General features: G+C 32.8%; 1 protein-coding gene across 10 annotated transcripts in view; it reads right to left on the reverse strand.

The window, feature by feature from the left end:
- Positions 1-17,175, reverse strand: part of LRP1B (LDL receptor related protein 1B) — a 1,828,472-nt gene that overhangs the window by 707,686 nt on the left and 1,103,611 nt on the right. For all 10 annotated transcript variants that reach the window (XM_077861563.1, XM_077861564.1, XM_077861559.1 and 7 more), the window contains 4 exons: positions 16,506-16,686; positions 9,615-9,834; positions 7,554-7,743; positions 1,532-1,654 (listed from right to left, as the gene is read on the reverse strand). In XM_077861563.1, the coding sequence (XP_077717689.1) occupies positions 1,532-1,654; positions 7,554-7,743; positions 9,615-9,834; positions 16,506-16,686 (714 nt within the window). The remainder of the gene's footprint in view (positions 1-1,531; positions 1,655-7,553; positions 7,744-9,614; positions 9,835-16,505; positions 16,687-17,175) is intronic.

The following is a 17,175-nucleotide window of genomic DNA, read 5'->3' on the forward strand; positions in this document are numbered from 1 at the left end:
CATAAAATCTCACATCCTATATTGAATTCAATAAATTTTACCTACAATTATTATTAGTAATGAAAATTAATCACCTCCAGGGATATATAATCATAAGAAACAACATCAAAATGTCTTAATAGATTATTGTTGAATTGTGGCATTATGGCATGATTTTTCACTTAAATTTTTTCTGTGTATTTCTCAAATGTTACTATGTATTAAGTTATTTTAAAAAATCCCTTATCCTCAACATTTATTTAGAAGAAATAAAACATTTCAGATAGGTTGAAATCTTATCATACTTTTCTCTTCTTCTGCCTCCCCTAGACAATAATTATAACTGATGAAAAATGCATTTATTTATGTACTATTTAACATTTGTGATGGTTAATTTTATGCGTCAATTTGAGTAGGCCTTAGAGTGCCCAGAGGTTGGGTTAAATATCATTCTGGGTGTGTCTGTTAAAGTGTTTTTGATGAGATTAGCATTTGGATCTGTAGACTACATTAATCAGGTGAGTGGCCCTCATCCAACCAGCTGAAGGCCTGAATTGAACAAAAAGGCCTGTCTTCCTGCACATAAGAGGAATTCTTCCTGCCTGACTACCTTGAATTGGGACATTGTTTTTTTTCCCCTGCCTTCAGAGTTCAACTGAAACACTGGCTCTTCTTGGGTCTTTAGCCTACTAGCATTCAGACTGGAGCTATACCACTGATACTCCTCAGTTTCTAACTCATTGACTATGAATACCAGGAGTTGTCATCCTCCATAATTGCATGAGCTAATTCCTTATAACAAATCCCTTCTATATATTTATATCCTATGGGTTCTGTTTCTCTGAAGAATCATGAGTAACATGCAAGTCAAGATCAAATTATTCCATAAATGTTTATATAGTACTAAGTACCTAATACATAGCATTGCTCCTATTGCCATGGTGAAGGGACTTGATATGATGTATAAAGAGAACAAATTTCAAAAGAGTCACATTGAAATGACAAGATGCAGTAAATTGAGGAAGGTCAGTAAAAGTTAATAAAGTGCCTTTAATCCAGGTCAATCAATCCAATTAATTCAGTATTTTGATAAAGTCTAGAATTCCCCTAAATCTATTTTTTGCCTCCTTCGCTTTCAACAAAGATAGATAACAGAGCTTGCCCTACGGTGAAGGTCCTTAACAATTTTATGAAATATTTTCTCCTGTGGTGTGGCATATGTATATATATATATATATATATATGTTTTGTTTTGCTTTTTTTTTTTTTGTTGTTTTTTTTGGTTTATTTTTGTTTGTTTGTTTTTTGTTTTTGTTTTTTTTTTGTTTTGCTTTTTTCACAAATGCTCTGGAAAACTTCATCATTATTCAACCTTTGTTTTAATACAAATGAATTCAGTTAATTATTTGTAGTCTAAAAAGAAATATACCTAAGCGATTCTCTTAATTCACTTTCCAAGATTGATTTTAATTCCTTTGGTTTCATCTGTTTTTTTTTCTCCTAAAAGACATATATAATCAATGAGAATAACAAACACACAAACAAAACTTACATGTGCAAGTTGTCCCGTTTTCATCTAGAAGTTGATTATCAGCACAAGCACATACTCGACCTCCTGGAATGGCTAAGCACAGTGTACTACAGCCCCCATTATTTACTCGGCACATATTATCACCTGCAAAAGGAGGGAAGTGAATACATCAGAGAACTCTGATTCTATCCAAACTCAGCCAGTTCAGGTTCACACTCTTTCTAGGAGATATACACAGGCATAAAGATATACACATATACATGCATATGCATATTACATATTCATTAATATATTCAGGATACCTACTGAATCCTAAATAAAATTCAGAAACATTAAAAAATATATGATGCACTGGGAAATAAAAGGAATGTGCACGTTGGTTAGAAGAGATATAGGTATGTGTGTAGATAAGTACCAGGAAAGAGGAAGGTTACAGGACATGATGATGATGATGATGTCAAAAAATGGAAGACTGTTCATTAACATATTGATAGTTATAATTATTGGAAATCTATAGTCATCAGCAGGAGGGATATTTATTTATTATGTATATATTTATAGATCATGTAGATATATTTATGTATTATTATATATTTAATTTAATTTTTCTAATGAACTTCTAAGATAGATTTATCTCATTTGCAGATGGGATTACTGGTGAGATAGGGATTAAATGACTTTTCTAATGCCTAGAAATTAATAATCTTTATATTAAATAATGATTTAGAATTAGGTGTTATTGTTTATTATCATCATTTCTAAATAATCAGAAACATAGATTTTTCTTAATCTAAAATTCCTGCTTTTATACTCTTAACTTCTTTGTATATGACAAAATAAAATTAAATCAATAAAGGACAAAATAACAGTGAAAACAGCATAATGAAATATCCCAGATTAAATTACTGTGGAAGCAAATACTTTTTAAAAAAATCAAATATTCAAGGAAAACAAATGAAGAGTACCTTTTAGAATTAAGTTCAAGATAGTGGTCTAGGTGTATTATAACTGTCAAAGAACAGTAATAAAGACACAAATGATATATGAAAACATTTCACAAGCCTATAATAAAATATCAGTGCTTACTACTTGAAAAGCTACATGCACCCATATGTTTATTACAGCATTATTTACAACAGCCAAGACATGGAAGCAATCTAAGTGTCCATCAACAAACAAATGGATAAGAAAAACATGGTGTATACACACACACACATACACACACACACATATGCACACACCTACAGAAGAATATTATACAATCATATAAAGGGGTGATTTCTTGCCATTGTTAACAACATGGATGGATCTAGAGGGTATTATGCTAAGTGAAATAAGTCAAACAAAGAAAGACAAATACCATATGATTCTAATCATAAATGTGATCTTTAAAAAATGAAAAAACAAAAAGCAGAATTAGAACTATAAATACAGAGAAAAATCTGATGGTTTCCAGAGGGAAATGGGTGGGTGACTGGACCAACTGAGTGAAGAGGAATGAGAGAGAAAGGCCTCCAGTTATGGAATGAGTAAGTCATAGGAATAAGAAACAGAGCAGAAGAAATACAGTCAATGATATTTTGATAGCAATGTAATAGGACAGATGGCAGCTGTACTTGTGATGAACTTTAGTATAACATATAAACTTATCAAATCACTGAGTTGTACACTTGAAACTAATGTAACATTGTATGTCAACTATACTCAAATAAAATGAGAAAGTAAAATATTGCTGTTTATAGACCTTAGTAATTTAACCTTTGTTAATAAAGCGTCTTTTATTTCTAGCAAATAACAGAATATGTAAATCATCACCACAAAGGAATCCCACTGTTTCATTTTATCTAAATCTTCATCAGAATGGTGAGAGGAAGAAATCCCCTTTTCCATATGCTTCCTGGACTCTTCTCAGAGTTTTATCATAAGTGAAGTTAGAAGCATCCGACCCTAATATGAAACACATAAGCCAATGGAGATTTTCTTTATCCTACTTGATGGAGAGATAATTTGACTTGTAGTTGGAAGAGAAATTAGACTTTACATTCTTTCTAAAGGTTGGGTGAAAACTAGTAGAATGGGATCTTGAGTCCAGATCCTGATTTCATCTAGGATAATTTCAGAAAAATCAACTTTGAATGATGTCAATCAATCCTAGGAAAAGATAAAGTGTGTCTTTTCTCCCTTGAAGAATTATATACTCATTAAAAATTTTTACATTTGCCTTGCTTTGAAGCTACTTTGTGTGGTGTGTGTGCTTCTGTGTGTGTCTTAATTAGGAGTGTCATTTGGGTTATTTTTTGATGGTGATTATTATCAAAATGGAAAATTTGGAAAGATAAATTTTGTGATGATGGCCCTATCACTATAGGTAAATTTTACTAGACCTACACAATAATGTGTTTAATAAACATGTCATACATTAAGTAAAAATTACTGTGTTTGTTATACTAGTGTTTTGTAATATGAAATCTCTGAATCCTGGGTTCTATAAGGTAGTCAAGAACTTCATTTTTTTTAAGTTATCAATAAAAATTTATCAGTGATAAAACTACAATGGCTACAGAAAAGACATACACTTTCTAAAAGTATAGTGGTTATATAATTTTCATAAAATTGGCCACATAAATTAGTCACAAAAAAATACTTCATGGTCAGACAAACCTGAATTTGAATCCCAGTTTATCCCTGGCTCATTGTTTCCTGAGGGCAAATGGCTACATAGGCCTGATCCTTGGGGTTTTCAATGCACGATAGAAACAAATAATATCTACCTTAAATATATTTTATGAGATTCAAATAAGAATATTTAGCCCATTTCCTGGTAGTTAGAATTATAGTTAATTATTAATTAAGTTCATATATTTGGCATAGAAGCTAGTCTATTATTTTTAATTCTATAATTTTATATTAAAAACTATTCATTAACACTTGTTATTTTATTTTTTCCTATTTTACTTATTTATTTATGAGAGAACCAGAGAGAGGCAGAGTCATAGGCAGAGTGAGAAGCAGGCTTCTCACAGGGAGCCTGATGTGGGACTCTGTTTTAGACCCTGGGATCATGCCTTGAGTTGAGGGCAGATGCTCAACTGCTGAGTCACCCAGGCATATACCTCATTAACTCTTTTTAGATCCTGCACTTAGTTTTGATGATTCCATTCTCTAAAACATGTGGGAAAAATTAAAGTGTGCCTCTGAACCTAGAGAATAAACAGGAGAAAGTATGTTAGTTTTATACAATTGCTGTACTTTATATGAGAAATTTCAGGAGAGGATTTTAACAATGTTTCTAGATATCTAATGTAAATGAAAAAAAAAACCCACAAAGTTTAATTAAATCAGAAGAAACGACAGTAGCATATGAGAAAAAATGTTTTGGAATTATTTAGGAATTCATTCCTAGGGGTAGTTTTCTCTTTAGTATGGTTATATATCTACCTTCCTGAAATTAGCTGCTATATTAACAAATAATTTGATAAGAGTCTCTTCTGATCTGGAGAGGTCAAATTAGCTGACTAATTTTCTGACACCGAGTCTAAAAGAGTTTAGATGTTACATTAATATGAATATGAATGTTACATTAATAACATTCCTGGATTTTTTCCCTGGTATTACTGTGGGGTAGGGTGTGTGTGTATGTGTTTGTGTGTGTGTGTGTGTGATATTATCTAGCATCTATGTATATATCTGTATATACATATATATATTCATAGATACATGTATAAATACTCATGTAAGTTTACATAAGGTATGTAGTCATATAAACCATAGTACCTCAGAGACAGAAAATACAAGGCCATATGAGACTAGTTTATCACATTCAATGAAGAAATTGTGATCTGTAACTATGTAGGAAGCTGGTTTTCTATTCAATTGCAACTATTTTATTCCTATAAAAATAATATAACAAAATACTATATAACCAAATTTTGTGTGCCACTATTTGTTTCTAAATTTTTATTAATATCTTGTGTTCACAAGATGCAAAAAAGAAATATCACTCTCTCATGATTTTCACTAAGAGAACATTATAATATAGTAAGATAACATGTCTGTATTTGAATATCTGTGTGCATAATCTACCCATTCTGGTTAATTTAGTAAAAAATTAAATATTTAGATCCTAAGTAGGTTATCCATTTCAATATCTATTGAGTAAATGAAAAATATGTTGGCCAGACATCTCTCCATACTATATAATTGATTCAAAAGATCCACTTAAGTAGTATTCAATCCTTAGCTACAAGAAGACTGGGTAGGAAACTCAAACTAATTGATTATTTCACCTAAGTTTATGAAAAATAATCCATCAACTTGCCCAAACACATTCTTTCAGTAACACAAAACATAATGGTTTCTACAATAAAAGTTACATAAAAAGTTTAGTAATTAGGGCTAAGCTTTCATTTTAATGTGCGTTTAATTGAACATTTTTAAAAAGTACTTTAAAAAAAATGTATTTTCCATCCAAGAGATAGCATTGAACAATTATATGTCAATGGCACTGTCTAGAACACTGAGCAGATTTCCTCATGAAACACAGGGAGTACGTTCCACATAGTCCTACCAGAGGCATGTGCTCCCTTGTATGTGATTGTGACACATTATTCCTTTGAATATTTACTTAACATGTTTATATGAAAGGAAACTTTAACAATATGCCTCTTTATAGAGAAGTGATAAAGGAAAATTAATATAAAATATGTGGGAGGCACACATTTTCTAATTACAATTAGTAATCCAGTGATTTAATCCTTATAGGAATTTTATGAAGAAAGCATTTATTTTTTTTTTCAGGATTTTATTTATTTATTCATGAGAGACACAGAGAGGCAGAGACATAGGCAGAGGAGAAGCAGGCTCTCTGCAGGGAACTCAATCCCAGGACCCTGGGATCATGACATGAGCCAAAGGCAGATGCTCAACCACTGAGCTACCTAGGTGCCCTGAAAGCATTTCTTATCTTTGTTGACCTTTCACGATATGTCTTAAGTTTTCAGAACAAAAAGTGTTCGAATCTGAGTTTAAGCCCAAAACCATTTTACAGTAAGACAGGTATTATCTCACATGTTGCATTTAATTCACCAACTTTCTAAAGCAACTAGAAGTTTGAAGAAAATGAAGATTTGAAAACATCATGGAATTTGACTAGAGGGAGTTCAGCAATGGCATTCAAGATTAACAATTTTTATGAGAATGGAAATGGGAAATGGAATTGTATACTGATTACTTTAATAAAATCCAGGATATTAATGTTTGCGATATTAGAACAACAATCAGGCAAAGAAGATCCTCCAGGAGATGAAAAGGGTTATGACAAGAATATCACCATAAATGAAAGAAACAATGACTATTTTGATTCATAACAAAAATCTATCACATAATTTACTAAGCTGTTTTCTTTGTTTAATGCCTAAATTCTGAGTCATGCAATTTGTAGATGGCCTGATAAGTATTAAAAACTCATGTAGATAAAACATACAATGACATTACCTGACTTTTATAAGGCATGAATATCATGGTAGGTTATTTCCCTTTCATAACAACTAATAATTAAACATTCCTTAAATTGACATGAAACTAATCAGATAAATATACTAAAATACTTTTTTTGCAATACTCTTTTCATTGTATGACTTGTTTTAAAATAGTTTTACATAATACTCCTTTCCCATGAAAAGTTGTTCTCATTGCTCACAATACTTAACCTTAGAACATGAAGTGGATTTTTTTTTTTTTAGCTTTAACAGTCTTTTTCAATCTTTTTCCTCTAAATAATAAGAAGATGACTTGAAAAAGGAAGCATTTGGAAAAAATCTTGAACTTCACTAAAATAGAATTCCCAGTTACTTGCTCAAGCTATTTTGAACAATAAATAATAGATGTTTATGGTAATAAAGTCTAAGATTTGATTGACTTGGGAGTGACTAGACCCTTTTTATCATAAAGCTTCAGTGACACCATCAAAATAAAACCTTTTGCAAATATTGTGAAGTATTACTGTAGGTAAAACCCAGAATAAATTTTATATGGTTTTTAATACCTTGTTGCTTTCGTGGATCATAAATCTGAAGCCCAAACAGGGGTGGTCTTTCACGCCTCAGTAATGTCACCTCGTTCGTTATCAAATCTAGTTGAAAAATGGAACCGTTCATATAATCAGTCCAGAACACATAATTCCCATGATGCGACAGTCCAAAAGGATGGTTCAACTCTTTCCCACTGTAAACAATCTGTAAAATATAAACACATTGTGAAAAATCAGAACTGATCTTTAAAAACATAACTAAATATTTAGAGAAAATGATATTAAAATAAGTATAGCAGATAATGATCTAATATCTTAACTCATGTTTGCTCTCAGTGCATTTGAAAAACAGATTTCACAATGTGAGCATATTTTTTTCTGTTTTTAGGATATGTTATTTGAAGGATATTATTTATATTTCATCCATTTAAAGCCTCTCATATATGACATTACTCATATGGTCAAGAAATGAACACATTAAAATGACTTTGTCTGACATTCTCCCCTGTTTCTTTTCTTTATGATATTCCAGTAACATAACCTGGAATAGAATTTGATCTGAGTAATTAGTGTCATTATGTGTATTGTGATATTACTTATGCAACAGCCAAGGACTAGATCATGGTCTTACCACATTGGGAATGAAAGGGATTCTCCTACTTAATTGGCCAATGCAAATGGAAGAAATCTAGGAGATGAATGGCAGGGAGGGAAGTAAAGATTTTAATTTTGAACATATAAACATTTATTAGTAGTAAGTAGGTAAATAAGACTCATTGGCTAATTTCAGTCTGATTTTCTTTGTTGTATTTTGTTTTTGTTCAACTGGAGCAATTGTAGAAGAGGAATAAAGAATCACACCTTCAATAATAGTACTTTTTCACCATTCACCATTTATAAAATGATATTATATACAATATGAAAAAGCATTTTGTACTTACTCCATTGAATATTAAAAAAATGAAGAAGTTATCCAAATAACATAGGGTTAGAAATTCAACTTTTGCTCCTTTTTCTGAATTCTTCATATCACATACTCATATACTGAATAATTAAGACAGTTTCTTACCTCTACTTTCTCACTTCCATGAAGGCTGAATATGCTAGCCAGTACAATATTTTCTATGTGGTGTACATATCAATATCTTTAAAGGAATCATATATATTTATTTGACACCTGTTAAGTATGTGACATTAGATTAAATGCCAATCAATTTTACTACTTGAGGGAACATACTAAAAGCACAGTTAGAGTCAACTAATGATTGAAGTAGCCTTAACTGATTAATGTACTGCTTATTTCTTAAACAGAATTCATAATGAGTAGGCTTGGCCAACTATGCAGTCTTCCTTTCCAAAAAGAAAGACATATAGTATCAACAGAGGCATTTTAATAATTTCTAACATTCCATTTTCTATTATTTAACAAAAGTGTTGAAGCCAGTTCATAATGTTATATCCACTTGGGTTATTATAAGATGAAATGTAGAGGCGATGTTTTGTCAACACTGCCTCTGTTGGCACACAATCAACTCCATCCTCAATTTTACTCAAGAATTTCAAAATCATTTTGCAATGATCCTACCAAAAGAGGCAAGAGGAAGTTGAGATTTGTTCAAAGTAATAGACCTGAAGTTCAGTTTATTTTTGTGTTTCAATTCCAATGTCATGAAGCTCTTTATTCAAATAAATGCAGGATAATTACTTTTTCATATTATGTAGGTTAAATTTCACCTGCAAATATTAAAGATACTGGAATAGAGTTGGGTTGCTTGGTCATAGCAAACTCATCAATAATGGAGGAAAACTGCATTTTAAAACAGCTCTGATATCCTGAGAGCTTCTTTTTAAAATCCCACAAATCCTGGCATACCACAGTGAGCTGGTCCTGGTCTCCCGGAGGCAAGCGCCAGCTGCACTGCTTAATGCTCAGCCTCCTTCAGCCACCCCACAGAGACTACTGGCAGCCACCTCAGAGGGGTAAAAATAAACTTGAAAGTATTTTTAACACAACAACAAGGCTCTGTGAAGAAGCAGCCTGTGAGTTAAAAAAAAACAGCAGTATTTGTCTTTTACCTTCCTGTGAGTTCCATTCAAAAACACTTTTTCAATATGATCATAATAGGCGTCACACCAGTATAATGTGTTGGTGTGAAAGTCCAGAGTTAAACCGTTTGGCCACAGCATCTTTGAAGTCACAAAAATCTGCCGATTGAAGCCATCCATCCAGGCCTTCTCGATCCTTCCCACGCTGTCATCTATTTCATCTTCCTCCCAGTCTGTCCAATACATCCAACTAGGACGTCACAAACAAGAGTGCACACATGTTATTTCAACCAGCCCCCATACAGAGGGACGCTTCTTTAGATTGGGCACTGCCATAACATCTAATTACATTCTGATTTCTCCTCCTACCTAAATCTTCATCTACCAAAGGGAGGGGGCATCTGTGGAGTCCTCAGGGAAGCACAGATGTGTTCAGTGAAGCCAGTCTGCTCGGCCACTTTACAGAAAACCCACTGCCACCATTACCACACTTACTGTCCTCATACACTATTGAACCTAACACTAAGTGCCAGATATTTATTTTCTTTGGTGTTGATACTGAGTTTGGAAAGTGATTTTCGAGGCATTACTATTTTTAAATGTTGTCCACTTTAGAAAACATAAAATCAATTATGTGATTGAAAAGCAGATCAATCGACTGACATGAGAACTCGTGGTGCCGTTAATGACCTCCTCCAGGCTTTATTTAATCTTAGATGAATTATTATTTATTATTTTTTTAAGACAGGCAATTGAATTGTCTTTGTACTGAAGGGTATGGTCACACTGGGTTTATTTGGCCAAGTCTAATTTGTCTTCCTCCTGCAAATTATCTATGCTTTATTGCTCCTTATTATAACCTCAAAACCCACAGATGATGATTTAGCTGCACATGAGTTTAATAACATCAGGTTGACTGACCTTGAGATTTTGAGTTTTAATTTCTTTCTCAAACAAAAGCTTCTGCCTTTTAAAGACAAGTCTTTTGTGTTAAGCTGTAAGGGGGTGGGGGGGTGAGTTAACTTTCCAATTCCCTCATGAATAAGGTTAAACCCCTCCACATGTGCTGTTCTAGGGTCATGTGAAAGTTCCGGAGTTATTAATTAAAGTGTGGGTTTTAATTCGGTCACCTCATACACAACTTTCCAAAGCTCTAAAGCTTTTCTAAGCTGCTGACCCTAGAAATGGCCTTAGTTGATCATCTGCCACCCATTTAGGTCCATTTTGTGGACCCTAAATAATTCCTGAGGTAATTTGGGAAAAATCTGTATCCATGACTAAAAATCCTACTGCGATCGAAATGAAGATTTGGGAAACCTGAGGATGTGACACACCATCGATTATTTTATGCCAGTTAAGCTTTTTAAAAATGCCCTTAACAGTTTAAAATTATGTTGCTATATCTTTTTAGATCTGAGGAAATAGATTGAGATGGGTGAATTTTATTATGTCAAAATACATTGTAATCCTAGAAATAAACATGCATATATGTTTATCTTGCATCCAGCATGTTCTTTGAGTGGTCTTATTATTGGAACAAATTAAGAATAAATGAGATGGTCATTCCATTTGCTCTAGTCCTCTGTTAGTTACATATGACTAATTGACTTCAACTGTATAAATCAACTATGTAAAAGAGAAATATACAACTTTTTTTTGTCTCCATTAATACTTTCATGAAATTTTAAATACATTTAGTCAATGCAGTTTTATTGTTGTTGCTAATTTACAACTTGTTAAATTTGCAATTATCTTCCCTCTAGCTTTTATTTTGACCACAGTCACACTCTTTTTTTTTTTTTTTTTCTCCAACCCAAATTGCATATGTGTACAGACACACATACATGAGGGGTAATTCTGGATAATCTAAGCCTAACTTTTATTGTTTTGCTATTTAAAGAAATCATTGCTTGTGATCTGATTCATTATCTATGATTATTTTCATCCAAACAGAATATAAGAAAACAATTTAAACAAGGGTGCCAGTCTCGAGGCTAGGTATGTGATCATCTACCAATTTCATTAGGTTACAGAGTTAGATTGTGGAAGCCTTATAATCAGTATGAAATATGATGATTCCTAAATACAGAATTTTTTAACGTTTAACTTATAAAACAAGCAGACACTAATATAAATCTTTTTATATGTGGGACTCAGGTATCCATTAAATAAATATTAGGTTAAGTGAGACTTCTGCAGAATACAGCAAGAAAACTTGCACCTCTATTTTTCAAGTCCTATTCAAATACAATTATTTGATGAAGTCTATTTCTACCCTTTCTGTCAAAATAAAGTCTTTCCTTTGTGTTCTAGGGACATTTAAAAAGATTTTTTATAGTATTTGTAGCATGTATGCCTTGTATTACATTTAATAGTGTTAAATGTCAGATGGTTTCAATTGAGAATTAATATAATTAAGGGCAGGGATTATTTCTTATTTATATTTGTACCCTATAAGTACTGAGCTTGCATTTGTTGATATTGATCATATCCCCAAATTAAATTGTATTATGTGGTAGTCAATCCTAGACATACTTAAATCCTTAAGCCATGAAAGTAACATAATGTTACTGTTAAAAAAACTTGATTTATGGGGTACCTGAGTGGCTCAATCAGTTAAGCATCTGCCAGCAGCTCAGGTCAAGATCCCAGGGTCCTGGGATCGAACCTCAGGTCTGGCTCCCTGCTCAGGTGGGGAGTCTACTTCCTCTCCCTCTCCCTGCTGCTCCCCCTGCTGGTGTGGTCTCTCTCTCTTTCTCTGGGTTAAATAAATAAATAAAATCTCAAAACAAAACAAAACACAACACAAAAACACCTCAATTTAATGCCGATGTAATAGCTACTATTAACTAGAAAGCATGGCACTATTGAGATAGGGATACCACAGACCATGTTTGGAGGCAAATATACATTCAGCATTGAGCATATTTACAACAGATAATATTTTGAGAAGTCAGAACTGGAGACACAGGTGTCTAAGTTACTGATATAAATTATGAAGTGTGAAATTATCATCGGAAGGAGGGAATTCATTTGCAGCTATCAGCTTGAGAAACAAGTGACATCGTAACCAATTCCTTCTCCTGCTTTATCCCCATTTCTATCACTGTTGACACCTGCCAGTTGTATTTTCAGTGTCTCTTTCCTCAATCCTCACTTGTCTATTCCCATTACAAATGCTACAATCTGTCTTTTATCCCTCTTCAATGGGAACTTCTAACAGGTTGGCCACATAGAACTATCACATTTCAATTACTTGTCTTTCTAAGTCATGAATTGAAAAAATGTGACTGTTCTCAAGACCTTCCAATTACTTGTTGTCAGGGAAAAAAACAAAACGAAACAAAAAAAAAACCAAATATCTTTTAATCCCAACAATGAAGATTTCTGCATATGTCTAATTTCATCTCCTATGCATGTTCTGTCACATGCCCTCTGCTCTAGACTTAATGAACCCATCTCATCTCAAAACTGCCATTAACTTCCCTGCCTCTGAACAAGTACTTACATGTCCCATCAGAGTACAGTGACTAACCTTATGACTCCACATCCTAAGCCCCTGAGATTAAATCTACTCATTTGGAAATCCTATTCAACCTCTAAAACTCAAGTCTGAATTGAGAGCCTCAATGATTTTCTGAAGGGTATTATTTCATTCTATTTTTTATAGGTAATGTGTGTGTGTGTGTGTGCGTGTGTATATCAAGCACATCAGCTCATTTTTTTAAAGATTTTATTTATTTTTATATTCATAAGAGACACACAGAGAGAAAGGCAGAGATATAAGTAGAGGGAGAAGCAGGCTCCTTGTGGGGAACCAGATGTGAGACTCGATCCCTAGACCCCGGGATCACCCCCTGAGCCAAAGGCACATGCTCAACCACTGAGCTACCCAGACATCCTCAAGAACATTAGATTATAAACTCCTAACTCTGGGAAACGAACAAGGGGTAGTGGAAGGAGAGGTGGGTGGGGGGAATGGGGTGACTGGGTGACAGGCACTGAGGGGGGCGCTAGACAGGATGAGCACTGGGTGTTATACTATATGTTGGCAAATTGGACTCCAATAAAAAACATACAAACAAAAAAGATTATAAACTCCTTGAGGACAATTACTGTTTTGCTGATTTCTATTGATCTGTATGGTACTTAATCAATAATACATTTTAATAAAGAAATAAATGAACAAATTCTTTCTGATTCTGTAATTGTTTATGAAGCTTTGGATAAAGGATATTTCTGAAATAAGCAATTTTTGTTAATTGGCTATTTAGTGGAGAAAACCTGTAATTCTCTCCTTTTGTGTACAGCTGCAAATAGGTACTATGATAGGAAAAACTGTAAATAAATGAAGGTTTTATTTTTAATATTTTGTGAAAAGTTATATTGTGCTATTTTAAAAGGACTTTCCCTAGCTAACATTTCTTCTTCTTTTTAAAAAATTATATTATGGTCAAACAATTATTTGGACAATTAATTTCACATGATTCTACTTTTACTTCTATCTTCCAATCCACTCTCCACAGTACAGTCAGATTAGATTTGTTTAAATATGTATCTGATTCTTACTTCCTTATTTTGTCCTGTGCCAAAGACAGAGAACAAAGCTCTCATCCTGGCGAACAAGGCCCTGCTTCCTTTCTAACTGCATCTGCATCACTTCTCCTCTGCCTCTCTGTTGTTCTCATCTCGGTGTTTCTGATAGTCAAGTTTTTACCCAACTTAAGATCTTCAAAATGTACCATTTTCTTGATCTGCAATACTCTTTCCTTCACTCTCCATTGCTGATTCCTTTTCTATAGTTAAGTTTTGGTATAAATAATGCGTCCTTAGGCCTTTCAGCAAACCTATTGAAATTATTCAACCTGTTAGTTCCCAACATGTCATCCTGTTTGTTTTCCTCCTTAACTCTGGTCTGTAGAAATTACATTAGTTGCTTATTTGATACTTAATTCTTGTCCTATCTATCTATCCCCCACCTTGCAGATGACAGGAGATGCTTCACAAGGTTTAAGGCTATGCTTGTTTTGTTAACTATTGTATACCTAGTACAGAATTCTGGGTATAGTATATTGCTCAGAAAAAAAATATGTGTGTGTGTGTGTGTGTGCGCGCACAACTACATATATATATGGATATACACATTCATACTCATACACACATAATGTGTTTTTCAGGTTGGTGCATAATAGAAAATAGAAAATGTCTAATGGAAAAGGTCTAAGAGTCATTTTTTGTAGCACCAGAGGCAAATATAGTAGCTAGTAGATATTACAGAGATGAAGATATTGCCTTAATGAAAAGAAAAAAAAAGGCAATTAGAATTTTCCCCAAATACTATAAATGATGTAGATTGCCTCCAAATACTATAAACTATAAACAATGTAGATATTATATTTAACTGGAATGGATATTATATCTATCCTGCCTATTACAGAAGCATTGAAGGGGATTCCCGAATTTGAATAGAGAGGTGGGACTAGTGACCTCTAAACTTCCATCTAAATCATAGGATTCTACGACCTCTATATTTGTGTCATCTGTCTTGGCACCACAAATGCTCTTTAACTCTATATCACAAAATATTTCTCTAATGAACTCCTGAGAAGGAAGATGCTGTTTTAAGATATCTTGCTTCAAGTAAATTTAGACAGTGTGTTATAAATAGTTTCTCTTAAAATTAAGATTGCCTTGATTTAAAGGTCAAGTAGATGATTTGGTTTGAAAGTCCTGGAATAGTACAGATAATTATAGAATCCACACATAAAATCAGTGAAATTGCTTTATAATTATGTTTTATAAAAACACATACAATGAGTTCACTCTCTGCCTAAATGTCAGCCTAGGAAAAAGCACGTTAATTGTATTTGTTTGGAGCCATTCTCAACACAAACAATTTTAGGAACTATAATCTGGTGATCTCAGTTTATAAGGAAGGTATACACATCCTATGCAATTGAGTATTTCTCTATATGTGTAGTAAGGTATAAAGAATACTTGTTTTATGGCGCTATTTTGAAACAGTAAAATATAAGATGGGAGGGATGAAAATCACATATAGTAACTATACATTTAAAATATGTAATCCATTCATTTATTTCTGACATTCTGTTAGGAATGTTCATATTCTTCAATATTTCTATGTGCATGGTGTTGTTTGTGTTCAGGTAATTGCTTTGAATAAAAATAAAAGAAAAATATAATGCTGAGAATTGCACGAACTATTCTATCCTAAAACAAGTAGCACACGGTACAAAATGATTTCACTATATAAAAACCATAATTATATCTAAAATTATGTGATTACTAAACTTGGCTAGTAAAATGTGGTGACATGTAGCGGCTTTGAGTAAATTTTTAGAGACAGGCTGCTGGGATTTAAACATCTACTCAGTCACTTAATAATTTAATGGTCATTTGCAAATCAGTTACCAGTTTCTTCTTTGTAAAACAAAGATGAGAATAGCAATTAGTTAAAAGATTATTTGATGATTACAGAATAGGAGCATAGTCAGCCCATTTATCAAAATGCCTGGCCCACGGTAAATGTACCAAAAAACCAAAAACAAAACAAAAAAACGAACAAACAAAAAAAAAACTTTGCTTTTTTTCTGAATATGTTAAATTTTAATACCCTTTAAAAATTAAATTGATTGATTCTCTCAATTGATTATTTATCTTAGTGTCAAGCCGTCTAAAATGGAGAATTATAATCCTTGTCAGAGTAAATCAAGTAAATATATCCTTTATACAAATAATCTGTTTATTTCAGTTAACTGTATTTTGACACATTAATTTAGCAATTCAAAATGTAACTTTTCCCATTCTGGCCATTCATGTGTGAATTTAATTCAAACTTGCTACTACTAAATACATAAAAAAATTTTCCTCCTATCAAGCTGATCAAATATTATTACATACCCATTAACAGGATCCACCACAATCCCTCTGGGATGGGACATTTCTCCTTCTAGAAGAGTCTTCCGACTCTGAGACGCTTTTTCTAGCCGGGCCACGTTAATCGTCTTCCTATGGCCATCGTTTGTCCAGTAAAGGTTATTTCCAATCCAGTCCACAGCAATGCCTTCCACATTATCCAGATCTGTAAAAAGAAAAAAACAAGAGAGCAACACATTTTATAATAGTGCCCACTGCTTATGTTCTAGTTAATAAAATATTTAATTCAAAAATGAATGGATTCTAAAAAAAAAAAAAAAAAAATGAATGGATTCTGATTCATGGATTCTTTATAGTATGATTTTGGAAAATATCATTCCATAGCATATTTTATTTTGAATGCCTTTTTATGTGAGTGGCAGGCCCTGTCTCAATATATCTTAATTGAAACAGTGATTTGCAGGAAAACAGGAAAATATAAGAGGTGACATATCAAAGGGAGAAAGTTCTGAGAACATAAATATAGTTACTGACTGTTTAGTAAAAAAAAAAAAATTGAGTAGTATGAACAAGTACTACGTTCAAAAAGTAAGCATAGTGAAACTCACAATATGTAATCTGAGTAATCAAAATAATAGGAATCCTCTTGCTAAGCGATGAACAAGAGGCACACCTTTGAAAGTCCCGAACAGGT

Source organism: Canis aureus, chromosome 20 (genome assembly GCF_053574225.1).
Source record: "Canis aureus isolate CA01 chromosome 20, VMU_Caureus_v.1.0, whole genome shotgun sequence".
NCBI classification, from domain to species: Eukaryota; Metazoa; Chordata; class Mammalia; order Carnivora; family Canidae; genus Canis; species Canis aureus.